This window comes from Mastomys coucha, chromosome X, assembly GCF_008632895.1.
Source record: "Mastomys coucha isolate ucsf_1 chromosome X, UCSF_Mcou_1, whole genome shotgun sequence".
Lineage (NCBI taxonomy): Eukaryota > Metazoa > Chordata > Mammalia > Rodentia > Muridae > Mastomys > Mastomys coucha.
The window spans coordinates 96468967-96488323 of record NC_045030.1 but is presented as its reverse complement, the minus strand read 5'-3'; the positions used below and the strand labels follow the sequence as shown (position 1 = coordinate 96488323).

Genomic DNA, 19357 nt, shown 5'->3' with positions numbered 1-19357 from the left:
CCTCTTCCTCCTGCTTCACACCTGGCTACCAGACTCCACTGACCTTGATGTGTGGTCACTTGCCTACAAGACCTCAGTCCTGTGCCTCTTGCTGTAACCCCGCCTGCCTACGTGACTCTTGTCATCTGCCCTGCTTGCTGTATGGTATTTAAGCCTGAATTTCACCTTGTACAAATACATTCAGATTCACCACACACTTGTGTCTCGAGTCTGTCTGTCATCCGCTGACTTATTGCCTACCTGACCAGAATTCTCATCCTGTGGAAATTGGGGTCCCTGCAACGAACCCAGTCCGCAGCACTGTACCATCAAACTGTGTGCCAGAATGAGGACTCCTCTTCTTAAACTCTTTTTGTATGGTGTTTTATCATATAAATGAGAAAAATAACTACTAAATTGTCCTCCTTCTTCCAGTCTTTCAATAGTTCCCTTCCTCCCAATAGCCTCTACAATTGCTGTGGTGGGACACCCCCACACACATACACACACCATGTATACATATATGTATATATTTAAACTTAACTTCTGCATATAAGAGAAAATATGTGATACCTTTTTCTTTCATTTCAGTTTAGACCTATTCCTACTCCATCATACTCTTTTTCTACTTCTGTGTCATATATAATATTTATGCTTTTATATCTATACTAGACACAGAAGTAAAAAGTCAGTCTTTCTTCTTCCCAAATCTGAGTTATTTGACTTAAAATGATAAATCTCTAGCTCACTCAATTTTTCCTTCAAACAAAACACCTTTCTGTATATAGCACAATTTTCTTATCCATTAATTGGTCTGTGGGCATTGAGACTGCTTGTACATCTTGGCTCTACTGAATAGAGCACCAAGAAACATGCAAGTATCTCTGTGGCATTCCTGGATCTTTCGGTTATACATCCAGGACTAGTATGCTTGGACCATGTGCTAGTTTGATGTTTAGTTTTGAGGAGTCAGCACACTGACTCTCATAGTGATGACAGTCTCACCAGGAGTCAGTGTACTAGTTTCCCATTGTTATTATAACAAATTACTACATGTATAGAAATTACTATTTTATAGTTTAAGAGATCAAAAATCTAAAATCAAAATTTTGGCAAGGCTGCTTTCTTTCTTCAGGCTTAAGATGTTTCCTAATACTTTTCAGCTTTTTTTTAGTCTACCTTCACTCCTGTGTTCATGGCCCTCTTCTTACACTCTCATTTCTTACTTCTTTTTAAAAAAAGATTTATTTATTTATTATAAGTACACAGTAGCTGTCTTCAGACACTCCATAAGAGGGCGTCAGATCTCATTATGGGTGGTTGTGAGCCACCATGTGGTTGCTGGGATTTGAACTGAGGACCTTCGGAAGAGCAGTCGGTGCTCTTACCCGCTGAGCCATCTCGCCAGCCCCTCATTTCTTATTTCTGTAGCATGTCTTGCTATTTATTCTGGTCCTGTTGCCTTCCTCTAGCAGCAACTCTTGGCTAATCTTAGTCATACAAGGTAACATTCCCCAGCTCAAACTACTTAAGTTGAAGACATATACAAGGTATGTTTTATGATTTAACAGACTTATAGGCTCAGAGATTAGCATGTGGATATCTTTGTGGGGTAAATATTTATTCTAGTATGGATAATCATTGAGTTTAGAAAAACCACAGAGATGTAGGTGGTACATCTTTAAGGAGAGTATAATTTCTAGGTTGGGAAATGACATGAATACAGGTAGTGGATATAGAAGCCAGCATAATTTACAAGAAGACTATTAAAGAGACTAAGATAAATGATGCAGTTAAGTGGGAGGAGAAAAGTCCTGATCACACTTTTGCCTTGAAGGCAGAAACAATGATCTCAGTGTTGTGTATTAGTGATTGGGATACAGAAAGTTTCTAAGTGAGACTTCAACTGGCAACATGTAAGTCGTGGTTTTGAAGATGATCAGTCTAGTAATGACTGGACATTGGCATTAAACATTCTGGCTCTGTTGAAGCATCACTAATATCTAATGTTTCATCAAAAACACTTGAAGACAATTTGGTAGCAATTCCAAAGGAGAATGAAAAGGCAAGGGAAGGATAATTCTAGAGTCTGTCCATCTATAGGAATGCAAAACATAAACAACAAAGTTCTTATGGTGCTTTGTAATAGAAGACACTTTCTGTTTTAGAAGGAGAGGAAAAAATACATGAGGCTTACCTCATTGCCACATTACTTCCATCAATAACAATTGGTCTTAAATTATCACTATTGTCTATTTCATCTTCAAGAGACAATTCAGGGCTTGCAATCTCTCTGGAGCTAGCTCCTCTGGGCAATAACAGACTCAAGTTGACTTGTGCTTCTGAATCACCTTTGTTTCCAAGTCTGACAAGTTCTGCTAATACATCATTAATAAGTGATTCTGGGCCTAGTTTATTAAGCACTGATTGAATTTGTTCTTCTGCATAACCCAACTTTAGAGCAAAATCCATCTTGGCTTGGTATTCTTTCTCCAAGTCTAGCTTCCCATCCTGTAAAATACTGCTCTGGGAGAAGCTTGGCCGGTCCAGGCAGGGTGACCGACAGAGTGGGCGATGTGGCTTGGAGAGCATCTCTTTCTTCTTCAACTGAATATCTGCAGATTGGTAGCTGTTGTGGCCACTCTTAAAGGTCATCTGTTCAGGGTCACTCTCAGAGTTCACCCATTCTTCAGAATCAGCATTGCCTCGGTCTGTGCTGTCCTCCTGCTTTGGCTGTTGCTTCTCTTCCTTGGAAGCACTCTTCTCCATTTTTGGTGTCTCCACTGCAGCTGTGGCCGTCATCCCGTTCACTAGGTGCTCTGAGATCTAATCAGCTATTTTTCTTTTTAACCTGCTTGGAATCCATGTACTGTGGCATTCCTCTAGAGTAGAATGCTGGGGGAGCAATGGTGCAAGAATTTGTCTGTTTGGTTTTGTATGTTCAGATGTTAGCAGTCTCTACAAATAAACACATATGGCATAATCATATATAGTAACATTCTGGGAAAAACACAAAATACACAGTTTTTCCCTCAGAAATTACAAATTCTCTCGAATTTGACTTTCCTGTTTACAATGGTATAAAGAATCATTAATTCCAATAGTTCTAGATGAAATTTCAGTAAGTGTAATAAAACTATAACCCCTAAAATGATAGCTAAAGTTATTATTACAAATTTGAGAGAAATCGCACTGTATCAGTGTGTGTGTGTGTGGGGTGTGTGTGTGTGTGTGTGTGCGTGCGTGTGTGTGTGTGTGTTGACAAGACTCTTTTTCTTCTTTTGTCCTGGGAAAGTATTTATAGATACACATCAGATCCATCTTGTTAAGACTACAATCCACTCCTGAAAAACATATCCTCATCATTATTGTTTACAAAACATTAAGAATCCCATCTTCCAGGGGAATTGAATAGAGATTAAAATTGTTAGACAACTAAAGTATCATGCAAGGGAAACACTGCAAAGACATGTTCTAGCTGTAAGAAAGTGTGTGTGTATATGTGTGCAAACTCCACCTCTTTTACTCATTGTAACTGGTAAACAAAAGGAGCAAACCAGCTATGCATAGTGATGCATACCTCAAGTTCCATTAATTCAGGAGGCCAAGACAGGAGGTTCCCTTGAGCCTTGGGAGAGATATCCCTCCCTATAGGCAACAGAGGGAGACCCTGTAAAATAGAAAAAAAAATATCAACTCAACTGATTTGATAAACAGTAAAATATTAATTACAGAAGAGGATTAGATGCAATTTTATTTCTAACTCCTCATATACACACTCAACCTGTCCTGGCAGTTTTCAGTTCTATTTTTTTCATCATTTGGGATTTCAGTTTTTCTTATGTGTGAAATGAAAATGTTAATTGATATCTCACAGAATAATTGTAAGGATTACAGGATAAGGATGATGAAGAACTTAGAAAAGTCAACAGAATGCAGTAAATTCTCAACATACATAAAGGAAGCAGCAGATTCCACAGTGTGCAAGGTTTTTCTTTGGGACAGTGTTTCACACTACAGCCCAGGCTAGCTTTGAACTCATAGAAATCCTTTGGCTCAGCTTCCTGAGTAGCAAAATTATAACTGTAAGTTACTACATCTGTTTCAGAGCTGTTTTCTTTTTATAGTTTCATTTAACATTTGAAAAGCTTCTCACCATCTAGCTTGGCTAGCCTTGAACTTGTTATATAGACCAGGATGGCCTTGAACTCAGAGAAATCAGCAAGCCCCTATCTGCCTAGTTCTGGAATCAAAGGCATGTATAACCATCCTCACCTATTTGTTGGTTTATTTTAATATTTTTTATTTTTTTTTGAGATTATGATTACATTTTCTCTACCCCCTTTCTTCTCCCATGTAGCCCACCTTGCTCTTTCAAATTCATGGTCATGTTTTCTTTAAGTGTTCTTACATATTTTAAAAGTAAGTGGAGCAAGGGTATAAGGGCTGTGAGCTTGGAAATTTTTTTCAGGCATCAGCTGTGTTCAGTAATACAAAACAAGGCTATCCATGTAACCAACATACTAAAGTCTTTCAAATCATGTCAATTGTATTTATACAAGCAAGAAAAGCTACACATAGTTTTAACAGTGTCATGGCTGGTTATTTTTTTTTTTACTTTGGGATTCATATCTGAAAACATTCATACAAAAATAACATTTCTGAACTGGTATTAAGGAAGGATGTCAATGACTTCTCCAGTGACTTCACTAGAACTTTTGGCTTTAAATTTTTGTTTTTGCTGGGCATTGTGGCTCATGCTTATAATTCCATGTGGCTCATGCTTATAATTCCAGCCCTTGGAATCTGATTCCATGTGTTCAAGACAAGCCTGGTTTATACTGTGGGACTCTGTCTCAAAAACTTTCCTTTAGTTAATTACCCAACACAAAGATACTAAATTTAATTTTGCTTTCACATTTATTGGGTTGTTAAAACTTTTAAGTTGATTTCCTTTGTAATTCATGCATTTATTGATTTATATTTTGTTCTCATCAGAATAATATCTAGTGTACAAAAGTACTGATTTTTTTTGTCTTGCACTTATTTAAAACCCCAAAATCACTTAAAAAACCATTTATGGGACTTCCTCTTTATTTTGGGCACATATTATTTTTTTTAAGATTTATTTATTATTATACATAAATACACTGTAGCTGTCTTCTGACACACCAGAAGAGGACATCTGATCTCATTATGGGTGGTTGTGAGCCACCATGTGGTTGCTGGGATTTGAACTCAGGACCTTCAGAAGAGCAGTCAGTGCTCTTACCCGCTGAGCCAACTCACCAGACCTTGGGCACATATTATTAAATAGGTATAAAAGGCTATTTTGTTTCTCTTAGATAATATACTATATATTACTTTGCTTATCCTCTTCTATTAAGACTTACATTGACATCATGTGAAAATTTCCATCATGTTCATAAAGACACATAACACAATTTAACTCACAGAAAATACTACCTAGACCACAAACTCTTATTGAAATCATTAGTCATTGCAAATTTTCTTAACATAGGAGAAAAATAACTCAGTAGAAATAAACTTGGACCAACCTTTAAAATTATTAAAAAATTTTAAGAAAATGGTTACTTGTCCTACATCTTGTATTGATATATGCCACATATATTTTAGTTTCAGAATCGAACCTGAAACAAATTTCTATACCTTATATTCATTGTTAAATTATTTTTAGCTAATATGCAATTTAATATTTCATTCTGCTTTCTTACATTTGATTTTACCTTATACATATTTTAAATATTTTTATATAATTGTACACACCCCCCACACACAGTCACACACTGTGTGTACTTTGCACACATCCATCCCTCTTTTATTCTGTCTTTTTCTCTAATTCCTTATCAGGGAATGGGGAGGTTTGGTGAGGTGGGAGTGGGGATATCCTCTTGGAGACAGGGGGTGATGAGAAATGCAATGAGGAACACCCTCAGAGGGTGGACAGGGATGGGGATAACAGCTGTAAGAAAAGATATAATAATAATAATAATAATAATAATAATAATAATAATAATAATGGAAATATTAAAAAGAATATAATTAAAGCTAGGCGATCTAGCATGTATTCCTGGCACTCAGAAGGCTGACCTTGGAATCAATGGGAAAGATACTGCTTCAAAACAGCAACAAAATAAGTACAAGTGAATAAGTGATCGTTTGCAATTTAATCTAAAGCAGGAGAGAAAAATATGCTCGCAAAAATTCCAAATATTGTCTCATAGAGATTTCACCAAGCCAAAAGGTCAGTTTTCTACTTTCTTCTCCTAACCACAATCCTTTCGTTTTGTAAAAAATTCATCAGGTTTGCATTTGCACAGAGCAGTTTTCCAGGCTCAGCTTTACTTCAATCCATTTCAAAATGTGGTACATGATACCCACTGGAAATAGAACCAGCTTGCTATGTTTATTAAACTAAAATATTAAATGCTAAAATAATGTCCAATAGCCATATAGGGTAGAGCTATCCAGAAACAACCAAATAGAAATCTTGTTTGTCTTCAAGTGGCTAAGCAACTTGATGATTGTTTTGTAAGAATGCATGTTAATTAGTAAGTTAATTTCAAAATATACCCTCATCCAAAAAAAGAGTTTGAACAGAATTACTCTGCATGGATACACATAGATTATTAAAGAAAAATCTAAGAAATCTTGAAGGGTTACCACCCTTCAAGGTATCGATTAGGAAGGGACAAAAGACCTTCATATTACTATGTTACTGCCCTTGCTCTTGGGTGCCCAGAGTAAATAAATGGCAAGGCCTTATTGACGAAAACAAAACATACTTTGGATGCAGAACATAGAGAAACCAATTTGGAACTGGAACATATCATGTTAAACGAGGTTCAGAGAGACAAAAATAACATGGTTTGTCTCATAAGCAGATGCTAGCTTCTAAATTTTATATGTTTATTTATGTGACAGTCTGTGTGGAGCCCAGGAAAAGGGAGTAAAAGAGGCTTTAAGTGAGGGGACTAGTAGTATATATGTGGTATGAAAGTGGAAGGGGAAATACTGTTTTTGTTAGTATACAGGTTGAAGTGAGGCCTGGGAGGGAACATGGAGATGGAAAAAACGATGTATGTTGTAGTATTTGTGGAAGGTCACTGAAAGTTGGGCACTGACAGTTATATGCATAGTGTGGTAGGTAGGGATCGTTGGGCTTCTGTGTGGGACTGTGAAAAGCAGTCTGTGTTTTGTTTGAGCGAGTCTTAACTTCTGGAGACCCAGTAAAAGATTCCACCAGGGACGGAACAGTGGAGACACGTTCCCAGACACAGATAGCTGATTCCACAAGTCTTCCAACTCCATTAGCCTGTGCTATCTATCGAGTAGACAATGCCACAAGTTCCCAGCATTCTGGCTGGACTCCACCTCCAGTCATTTGACCATAGCCAGGTATGTCCCACTCCACAGACAGGTAGCCCAGCCCCACAGACAGATAGCGCAGCCACCATATAAAGGACAGTTTGCCCCCTCCTTTCCTCCTCCTCCTCCTCCTCCTCCTCCTCCTCCTCCTCTTTTCCTTTTTTTCTTCTCTCTCCCCTCTTATCCTCTTACTCTTCTTATCTTTACTTTCTCTTCCTCCCTTCCCCCTCTCTCCACGTGGCCATGGCCAGCCTTTACTTTCCTATCTCTTCTCTCTCCTTTCTATAATAAAACATCTTATGACCATGCATTGCCTCCTTTCAACTAGATGCGCTGTGTGGGCCCAGCCATGAGACCGGACCAAGAACTCCCACACCTGCCCATGCCTGAACCACCGGACGGCTGCTTCCTTTCCCAGCCCCCTCTCGCCCTTTATTCCCAGAGAGGCTTATATGGTTCAGGATCTTCTGCCTAGGGAATGGTGCCCTACCATAGTGGGTAGGACTTCCCACATCAATTGGTATAAGCAAGAAGATCTTGCATAAATATGCTTAGAAGACAATAGCCCAGGTAATTATAGATTTTGGCAATCTGATAGTTAACACTAACCATCACATACCCACAAGCCTATCTGCTGAATGAAACTTCTGTTTCTCCTCCTCAATCTGGGCACCCACAGAGCGGGGGCTGTTGTTTGCTTCCCTTATTTTTTCGTTAAATCTTTCTTTTTCTTCTTACTTTTTGGTCATCTTCTTACCTGTCTGAATTTTCAAACTCCCCCTTTATATCTCTCTTTGGAATTGAATCTAAATTTTCTTATTCTTACTCTTCTCTTTCACTGAATCACACAAAGAAGTTTTAAAATCTGGAATTATACTCATAGATTTCTAAGTTTCCTCTTTCTTTAAAAAAATGAGGACACCTATCAATTTGTGGTCCAACCAACTATAGGATGATCCTATGTGTTGAGGCCCAGCTCCAGGCCTGAGGAAGGCAGCAAAGTATTGTTGCTGGCTGGAGATAGGGGCCAAAAGCTGATGACTTTTGGCGGTTAATTCTTCTTATTCTGTGGCCAAAAGCAACTGGCTTCTGGCAATTAACTCCTGATGATGGCAGCAGGGGAAAAGAATTTGTTACTTGGGTTGATTTTTCTTTGACTCAGGCCTCTTTCTGGTCAAGCAAGAGCCAGAGAGAAAAAGAAAAGAAAGGAAAAGAAATGTGAGAAAGTTTAAGCATACACAGAGACACACACACATACTGGATGAAGATGAAGATGAAGATGAAGATGAAGGCTGTACCTATGCTTTATTGTATTTCTTTCTTTCTTTTTTTTTAATGTGTATGAGTACACTGTAGCTGTACAGATGGCCGTGAGCCATCATGTGTGTTGCTGCTGTTGAACTCAGGACTTCTGCCAGTCCCGCTCGCTCTGGCCCCGCTCACTCCGGAGTAATCTGCTGCAGTTGTCTTCAGACGCACCAGAAGAGGGCGTCTGATCTCATTACAGGTGGTTGTGAGCCACCATGTGGTTGCTGGGATCCGAACTCAGGACTGTCAGAAGAGCAGTCAGTGCTCTTACCAGCTGAGCCATCACACCAGCCCTGTATTTCTTAGTTTTTATACTTTCTCAGGATAATTGACCACATGTTTTCCTAAGCATTTTTACATTCCATTAGTTCATAGTAAGTTTAAAGCAATAGTTCATGTCATAGATCGGTAAGATGGAAGGAGTTACAGCAGAACTGTTTACATGTCTTTCCATTAAGGCTAGCACATGACTAAACATTCATTATTTGTTACTAACTCCATAAGTTCATTATAAGTTTAATGCAATAATTTTTATGTAATATGTTAGCAAAGTTTTTTCAAAAGACAAATTATCTACCTTATACCTTGTTATTTTGAAGTCTTGTGTAGATGAACTAGGATAAAATCAGACTGCAGTGAGAATCAGCATCAGAAACCTGTCTCCCTTTCAGCCAGTTCAGTTACTTTCTAGTTCTACTAAAATGTCTTAATGTGATGAACCTGTAAACCTTTTGTTATATAACTTCTGCCCCATACTTTCCTTTTCACTTTTCTGAACAAAAACAGTGACATGGATTGTTAAGAAGCCTCTCCTGATGTGTCCAATCTTGTGCACAGATCTTCTGCCTGAATAAATATTGTGGATTCCTTCCCTAGGAGACATGGGTAGTTAATGGCTACCATGAAAGGGTGGATCATTTTTTTAGTGAAGTAACCAGTGGTTAGTTGGTCATACTATGAAAAAAACCCTAAACAATGCTCCTGCAAGCAACCCTAATTAAGCACAGTTGGTTGCTAAAAGGCCTGCAAATAAGAAGAAAACATTTAGAAGATTTAGGATTCAGAAAAAGAAAAGAAGGAGCTGGTGAGACGGCTCAGCAGGTAAGAGCAACAACTGCTCTTCCAAAGGTCCTGAGTTCAAATCCCAGCAACCACATGGTGGCTCACAACCATCTGTAATGAGATCTGACGCCCTCTTCTGGTGTGTCTGAAGACAGCTACAGTGTACTTATTTATAATAATATATAAATCTTTGGTCCAGAGTGAGTGGGGCAGACCGGAGCAAGCAGATGTCCTAAAAGTCAATTCCCAACAACCAGATGAAGGCTCACGACTGTCTGTAGAGCTACAGTGTGTATTCATATACATAAAATAAATAAATAAATATTTTAAAAAAAGAAAAAGAAAGAAAGGAATAAAGGAAGGAAGGAAGAAAGAGAGAAAGAAAAAAGAAGGAAGAACAGGTAAAAAGAAAGTGTTCAGTGAAAATGAGAGGGAAATAAGTGATAGTAACAGAATATGGGTATGATCGATCCATCCATCTATCCATCCATCCATCCATTAAGACCCTCTCAACAAGAGTACCATGCTTGGTACTGGAAACTTTAATAACTACTCATTGCTGAGTATCTATTATTAAGAGGAGAATTTATTATTTTTTTTGATATTTTCTTTATTTACATGTAAATTTCTCCATTCCCAGTTTCCCCTCCAAAAAACAAAGAAACAAACAAAAACAACAAAACAAACCCTTGTTTCCTCCCACTTCCCCATGCCTGCCACCCTGCCCTCTCCCACTTTCTGACCCTGGCATTCCCCTACACTGGGGCACAGAACCTTCTCAGGGCTGAGGTCCTCTCCTCCTATTGCTGATCGAATTTGCAATCCTCTACTATATACATGCTGCCAGAACAATCAGACCCCTCCATGTGTACTCCTTGGTTGGTGGTTTAGTCCCTGGGAGCTCTGAGGGTACTAGTTAGTTCATATTGTTGTTAGTCCTAAGGGGCTGCAAACCCCTCAGCTCCATTGGTCCTTTCTCTAACTCCTTAAGAGGAGAATTTATAATCACTAATTTACTAAACCAGCATAATCCCTAACAGCAATTTATAAGCATTTGTTCTCTTTTTTAAGATTTATTTATTTTATGTAAGTACACTGTAGCTGTCTTCAGACACCTCAGAAGAGGGCATCAGATCTCATTACAGATGGTTGTGAGCCACCATGTGGTTGCTGGGACTCACGACTTCTGGAAGAGCAGTCAGTTCTCTTACCTGCTGAGCCATCTCTCCAGCCCAAGCATTTGTTCTTATAACCAGAGATAGGTGTAGTATTTCTCCCTTTATTAAGGATACTTCTCTTTGCAACAGATGGAGACCACTACAGAAAACCACAATCAATCAAAATGTAGTTGTAGTTCCCAGTACCAATGGATGCTTCTTTAACACACTCCTTTACCTAAGGCTCAGGAAACATTGTTGAGGAGTGGGAAGAAAGATTGTAAGAATTAGAGAATCCAGGACTTTGCTGTGAGATTGTGTGCATCAGAAACTATACTTACAAAGTCCCACCAACTACTATTTTTTAGCAACAAACTTGTCTTGGCCTTGCTAAGAACAATAAATATAAAAAAATGAACAACTAGTACAATGACCATCACATGATAATTATCCACTTAATGTAAAATTTATTCCATTTTATTAACATTCTTAGTATAGAAACTTACTGTCTAAAAAGTAATTTCATATTTGTCACTTAAATTTATTCTCACAAAAACTATGTGAGGTAAAGAGTATACTTTTGTTACTGATAAGAGAATATTTGTTTTCAGAGACAGTAAGTCAATTGCTCAAATTTATATTCTGTAATAGAAGGCAAACTGTAATTACAACTTAGATTTTCTGACTTCATATGAAAGGTTTTTTGACACTATTACAAGTATCTATGATTTGGGTATGCTTAATATATTTTAATAATATATGGTTAAAATTAACATATGAGGAAATTTTTCTAATCGTAAGGTTGCATGTAACATAAATAGACTCACATGGTAAATTTACCTTAAAAATATCTAAATACTTCTAAATTACAATATCAAAGAGACTTCAATTCTTTGAGCAGTTGTCTAAATTTGTACATGATTTTAGAATCAGAATGAACTTTGCATTGCTGTTTTTAGCTAAATAAATATTTCAAAATGGAAAGCTTCGTTTCTATAGTTACAAAAGATACACCTACTCTGGAAAATATGAATTCTACTTTTGTAATATATGAAACATGTAGAAGGAAAAAGGAAAAGCTGTCATAATTAACAGCTGCCTTTCTTTCTTGCATTCTTTCTCCTTCCTCTCCTCCCAGTTTTTTCCTTCCTTCATATTTTTATTTCCTTACTTCTTCATTTATTATGTTCTGAGGACCAAACCCAGGTGTCAAGCATGCTAGAAAAAGTATGCTATCACTGTAATATGACCTAGCTGAAACATGTTTTCTATACTGCTGAAAATGGTTTATCTAATGCTGTTTTTTTTTCTTTCACATTTATACATTAAGGCCAATGATGTATTTTCTGGATATACCATGTGAAAAACTTTTTTGAAAAAATGAAAATAGAGTAGAAAGTCTATTCATAAGAAAATCATAAAACTGTATAGTCATGGTTTTATCTTGGATTCTTAGTTCCCCCTTTAATCACTGTGATAGAAGCTGGAAAATAAGCCCACATTGCTTGCAGCCACTTGGGTTTTGATGATTCTCCAAACATACTTTGGACAAAAGAAAGCCTCTTTAACAATGGGCTCTGGGAAAACCCAAACATTCACACATAGAAGTTTAAAGGTCCTTTCCCATCTTTAATCCTATTTTAAAATTCTGTTCAGAATTATCATGGAACTTAATGTAAGGTCTGAAACTGCTAAAAGTATAACTTAGAGAAAACGCTTCAAGATGTCAGCCTAGGAAATGGCATTAATAAGGAATTCTAATAACTCGCTAAACAAACAAACAAACAAATAAATGACAATTGTAATTTCATGAAATTAAAAATCTTCTGCAAAAGAAATGAACTGATTAACCAAGTGAAGAGACAGCCTATATCATGTGAAGAAATATTTGCTAACTATCAATACAAGAGAAGTAGCCATAATATGTAAAGAGCTCAAAAAAAAATGAAATACCCTAATCCCTGCTCAAAAAATGAAATACCCTAATCCCCAAACAACTTAATCAATAAATGAGCTAATGAAGCAGACATGCAGTTCTTAAAATATGGATAGGTGGCCAATAAACATAAAAATGTTCAGCCAGGTGGTGGTGGTGCACACCTTTAGTCCCAGCACTTGGGAGGCAGAAGCAGGCAGATTTCTGAGTTCAAGGCCAGCCTGGTCCACAGAGTGAGTTCTAGGACAGCCAGGGCTATACTGAGAAACCCTGTCTCGAAAAACAAAACAATAAAACAAACAAAAAACCAAAAAATTATTCAGCATCCTTAGTCAGTGATATGTAAATTAAAATTAAAAGGAGATTCTGTTTTACCACAGTCAAAATGGCTATGATTAAGACAAATGCAGAGGATGCAGGGAAGAATCTTTATATACTGCTAATGGAGATATATATATATATATATATATATATATATATATATATATATATTAGTCTAGCTACTATGTAAATCACTATTGAGGTTATTGGAAAATCTAGAAATAACACTACCACATGATTCCCCAGTATAACTCATCTGTATATATCTGCTGGACTATTATTCAAAACAGCACAGAGAATCTTGAACATCTATACTTATAGTAACATTATTCATCATAGCCAGGTTTAGAATTTGTCTAGGTATCTGATAACAGATGAACAAATAAAGATAATGGAATTTTATTCAGTCATGAAGAACAACCTATATTATGCCATTTGCAGTAAATATGAATGTAACTAGAGTTAAGCAAAATAGGTCCTCAACTTATTGTTTCTCTTTTATTTTCTTTCTGTCTCAAGATTTTAATTTATGTTTAGATTTCTTGCCTCATTAGTATTTCACAAGCTATATTGTGAACATTTCTAGTTTTTTCAATTACTCATTTTAGTTTTTTTCTTAAAGTTTTTAAGCTTTGTTTTGTATCTTGTATGTAATAAAAGTATTCTCTTATTTAGTAGAATGTTTTCTTGTTTTGTTTTGGTTTTGTTGTTCTTAACTTTTTATTGATTCTTTGTGAATTTCACATCATGCACCCTAATCCCACTATGTACTCCAATCCCACCCATCTCCCTGTTCCTTCATATCTGCCCTCTGCAACCTCCCCCCAAAAGAAAACAAACAAGCAAACAAACAAACAAACTTCTCACCATAGATGCTGTGGTGTGTCATGGTGTGTCACATAATATACCCTTTTACCCAAACAGCTTTTATTTGCAAATGTTCAGTGCAGATGAGTCTGGTTCAAGGCCTCTGGCTTCTGCTACACTATCAATACTGGATCCTCTCTGGGACTCCTCTCAGATATTCCATTGTTGGCCCGTGTTGTGGAGATCTTGCACTTTGGTTCAGGAGGCCCAGCCCCTTCTCATGCTCCAGCAGTTCATAGATGGGGTAGATGTTGGGGTGGGCAAACACAAAGCATTGGTTCTGGGATGGGGTGGTAATGGAGTTGGTCAGCTCAATAGCTCTCCCATCTTCATACCACCTGGGTCAGTTCTCCAATGCTGGGGAGATCAGGGACAGGGACAGCTCACCCTAGTGCTACAGCCATCACGGGTTGTAGCACACTTTCCCATGCTCACACCCTTAGGTTGGCTCACCTTCAACCTCAGCAACCAGGGCCAGCTCTACTGTGCTTCCAAGGGTAGGTGTGGGGGGCCATTCTCCTGAGTGCTGTAGACATTGAGGGGAAGAGCAAGCTCTGCACAGCCTGCAGACATCAATATGACCCCAGTGGCAGCCCAGACCAGGGACACATCCATGGCCTTTGGTGGTAACATGGGCCACAGACATTGACAAAGACCCCTGCTGCTCCAGGGCCACAGACACGGACATGGCTTTTGGTCATAGCATAGGCCAGGACCTCAACATAGCCTCAGGTGGCATCTCTGTCTAGTCATATTGGCCTGTTTCTCACTACCCTTAAGCCTCTGGTTTTGCCTCTCTTCACTGCACACACAGTGTTCTGCTTCTCTTTCTCTTCCATCTCTCCTTTACTTATTTGCTCATCTTAGTGGTGCCCCACCTGCATAGCATAACACTGGGCAAAGCACCACCCATGCCTTCTGCAGGGGTCGTCTCTAGTAGAATGTTCTTTATGTTCTTGATTTATTTGATCTATAACACTGCTTTAGTCCAGTATTATGCTATGATTGTTCTGGATGGGTAGTCCATCTATTTTTGAAAATGGGGAACAAAAGTTAAAACTATTATCTTATTTCTATAGATATAGCTTATAATTCTATTAATATTCACTTGATGCTTTTTGGTGCTCAAATGATAGGTACATACAGATTTATAATAAATACATCTCTATGTTAAACTGACACATATTATATAACGATACTTTGTTATCACTGCTTCCTTTATGACTCAAAGTATGCTACCTGATATAGCCATCTCTGATTACTTTGGGTGATAATTTGTAAAGAACATATTTCTACTGTTTTATCTTAAGTCTATTTTTATCCTTATATTTAAAGAGATTATCTTTTAGGAAGTAGGTTGTTGGATTTTGTTCTTAATTCATGCAGCATTTAGATATCCTTTGATTTGGGGGTCCTAATCCACTTACATTTAAAAGTTATTTATAAATATTTTTCTATCATTTTCACAGTTACTTAGTTCTTGGTTTCCTTATGTTGTCCATATTCATATTTGACCAATTTTTTGGCTCAATTTAATTTTTGTTTGTATTTCTATAGACACTTTTATGTTTAACATAGGTTTGTATAAATCAAGCTTTGGGAGTCTATTTTTGCTTATATCAATAGTTTCGCTGCATATGATAACTCTACTTTTACTTATTCATGTAATCAACTGTATCACAGTTCATGTTTTTCACATTGTATATCCATATACATCTTTTGTAAATATTTGCTTTAAGTAACCTTTGTCTTTATATTCAAATTTAAAATTATTGATATAACACCATAGTAGTATTCCTTATTAGTCTATACAACTATTTTTCTATATTTGTATGTAGCCATATGGCTGCTTAGTAAACTTTAAATTTAAAACATTGCCCTAGGTGTTTCTTAATAGGCAAGGTGATGTTGTTTCTCAACTTTTGGTTGCAAAGGACAGTATTCATTTTTGAAGTATGGTTCAGTTAGGCGTAATATTCTTGTTCAGTAGTTTTTTTAAAATTTCAGTATTTTAAGTATATCATCCTACTCCCTTATGTTTTTAAGATTTGTTCTGAGAAAGTGATAGTTTCATGAGTTCCTTTTTATGCTAAGTCACTTTTACTGCTTTCAAAATTCTTTCTTTGTTCTTGAATTTTAATCATGTAAATAAACATGATTGTGTTAACAACAATAATTAAAGAAAAAGAAATCATGAATTGGAAAACAAACACAGAAAGTTACATTGAAGGGGTTGGAAAGAGGAAAGGAAAGAAAAATGTGGTACTTACATTTTAATTTAAAAAATAAAAAAATAAATATGGCTGTGCTGTAAATTTCTTTTAATTAATCTCATTTTAATCAGTTAGCCTTCTTAAATCTGTATAACCATTTTTTTTTCTCAGAATTGGGGGGAGGGTTGTGTATTGTTTCCTTAAATAATCTTTCTATGTCTTTTTTTCTTTTCTCTTTGAAATTTCGCACTACACATATTGATCCTTTTGATGGTATTTTGATGGTATATGTGCCTTAGCCTTTTAAATTCTTTTTTCTACTTTGACTAAGCTGACAAAATTCCAAAGATTTTTGTGTACTTCACTAATTTTTTTTTACTTCAGCTATATTACTTGACAACAATGACAGTAGATGCTCATTGTTATCCATATTATTTATTATTTAGTGCATCAGCAATTTCCATGGTGCTTAGGATAGTTTAAAGTTAGTAGGATCAGAGACTGTGATCGACCAAAATTAGAAAACCAATTCATGCAAGTACTAACAATAATACCTTTTAATACATATATGCCTTTAATATTTTCTTCTTGTATATGTAAGTTTCATAATTTTGTTATTGTAGAAATGTGAATAAGGATACTATTTTCTGCTAGTGTTGATGGGATGGATGATCCATAGCATATACAAAAAAGTGAATAAATGTGGAGTCTCCATATCTTTCAGTGATAATAAACATTTCCTTGATGGTAAGGTTTTTTCTTTTTTTTAAATTTTAACTAATTTATTTTTTTACACTCCAGATTTTATTCCCCCCATCCACCCTCTGACTGTTCCACATCCCATACCACCTCCTTACCCCCTACCCCCATCTCCACATGGATGTCCCCACCGCCCACCCCACCTGACCTCTAAATTCCCTGGAGCCTCCAGTCTCTTGAGGGATAGGTACATCATCTCTGAATGAACACAGACCTGGCAGTCTTCTACTGTATGTGTATTGGGGGCCTCATATCAGCTGGTGTATGCTGTCTGTTTGGTGGTCCAGTGTTTGAGAAATCTTGGTGGTCCAGATTGAGACTTCTGGTCCTCCTACAGGATCGCCCTTCTCCTCAGCTTCCTTCAGCCTTCCCTAATTCAACAACAGGGGTCAGCTGCTTCTGTCCATTGGTTGGGTGCAAATATCTAAAACTGACTCTTTCAGCTGCTTGTTGGGTCTTTCAGAGTGCAGTCATGCTAGGTCCCTTTTTGTGAGCGCTCCATAGCCTCAGTAATAGTGTCAGGCCTTGGGACCTCCCCTTGAGCTGGATCCCACTTTGGGCCTGTTGCTCGACCTTCTTTTCCTCAGGCTCCTCTCCATTTCCATCCCTGTAACTCTTTTAGACAGGAACAATTATGGGTCAGAGTTGTGACTGTGGGATGGCAACCCCATCCTTCACTTGATGTCCTGTCTTCCTGCTGGAGGTGGGTTCTACAAGTTTCCTCTCCCCACTGTAGGCATTTCATCTAAGGTTCCTCCCTTTGATTCCTGTGAGTCTCTCACCTCCCAGGTCTCTGGTGCATTCTGGAGGGTCCTCCCACCTCCTACCTCCTGAGGTTGCCTGTTTCCATTCTTTCTGCTGGCCCTCGGGGCTTCAGATGGTAAGGATTTTTAAAAAGCATTTATCCTTTATCTGTAATTGTGTGTGTGCACGTATGTGGGGGGGGGCAGAGGTATGTGCACATGAACACAGATATCTACAGAGCTTGAGAAAGAATGTTGAATTCTCTGGCGTTAGGATTACAAGCAATTGTGAGCTGCCAGATATGGGTGCTGGGAAATGAACTCTGAAAGAACAGTGTATGGCTTTAAGAGCTGAGGTACCTTTCCATTCCTAGGGCTAACTTTTCATGAGCACCACTTCCTGCAGTGGAAACTTCTCTTTCACTTAATAGTGAATAACAAGATATCATGAGTGGATCACTGAGCTTTAGGTTGTTTCCCGGTATCTCTAAGGTTTCTTAATATTTACATCTCATTTAGCTTAGAATATATGATATAAGATCCCAGAAAATATCTCACAGAACAACATTCTATATGAAATATATACTATTTACTGATTTTTATACTGTGCTTCACTAAATTTAGAATCAAGCTTCCCTTTTCTCATTACACTACTTTCAACATATAAGGGCCTCCCCCTGCTAAGAGGTGAAGTGAAGGAGGGATAGGAGAGGGACTGTATACAAGCAGACTGGGAGGAGGGGGCAGCAATTGGGCTGTACAATGAATAAATAAATGAATTAACAGGGAAAAAGAAAAAAGTTTACCTGTTATTCATGTCTAATACTCTTTCTTACTGCCCTATGAAAGGTCGGAAATAAGAGTTGGATGAATTCCTTACTGTTTGCTACAGGAATTTAATTACAAGACATCCACCTGCTAATTCTATTTTGTAAGAACTCCACTGTCAGGCTAGGTGCTGCATTTAACATGGTTCACAAAGATGGCAGGATCACAATGGTCACATCACATTTTCATCAACTTGTTTTTAATCCCCTTTCTTTCCATTCAGAGCTTTCCATAATAGCACCAATAATAGCTTTGATGGAGATTTACTGAAGCAGACCTAGGCTAGCTTTTAACATGCTTCATAGGCATCTTTTCTGCAGTTTCTAGCAGATTTAACAGTGTATACTGCTCCAGAGTACCATTTCTCAGCCATGACTCAGCTGAGTGACATGGCCCGAGGAACAATGAACAGGCATGGCTTCTAGCTGGCACAGAACAATGGTATAATCCTGCCATCTTCCTGGCCCTTACAGAATGCAGTACTGATGCCAGGATATGTTCGGTATGTTTTGTATTTCCACTTTCTTCATTCAAATTCTCCATGCATGTCTTTTTTCATTTGACCTTTTCTGTAATTTTTACAATGGTTACTTTGAATATACATTTTGAGAATTGCCTTCTCTGTAGCTCAGACTGGCCTTGAACTAAAGATTTTTTTTTTCTGAATTAGCCACCTAAGTACTGGGAAAACTGACACAGCATCATGCCTAACTCCATATATCTTCTTATCATTAGTACCTCTTTCGAAATATTTGTCTTGTTCTTTTGTTTGGAAAACATTTTCTTCTTTCTTTC

At 37.5% G+C, this 19357-nt stretch overlaps 1 protein-coding gene across 1 annotated transcript in view; it reads right to left on the bottom strand.

The window, feature by feature from the left end:
* The window catches only part of Zc3h12b (zinc finger CCCH-type containing 12B), a 159709-nt gene that overhangs the window by 38762 nt on the left and 101590 nt on the right, over positions 1-19357 (bottom strand). Inside the window, exons 2-3 of the mRNA XM_031365196.1 lie at positions 3560-3649; positions 2177-2937 (exon numbers count right to left, since the gene is read on the bottom strand). Of these exons, the coding sequence (XP_031221056.1) occupies positions 2177-2781 (605 nt within the window). The 5' untranslated portion in view covers positions 2782-2937; positions 3560-3649. The remainder of the gene's footprint in view (positions 1-2176; positions 2938-3559; positions 3650-19357) is intronic.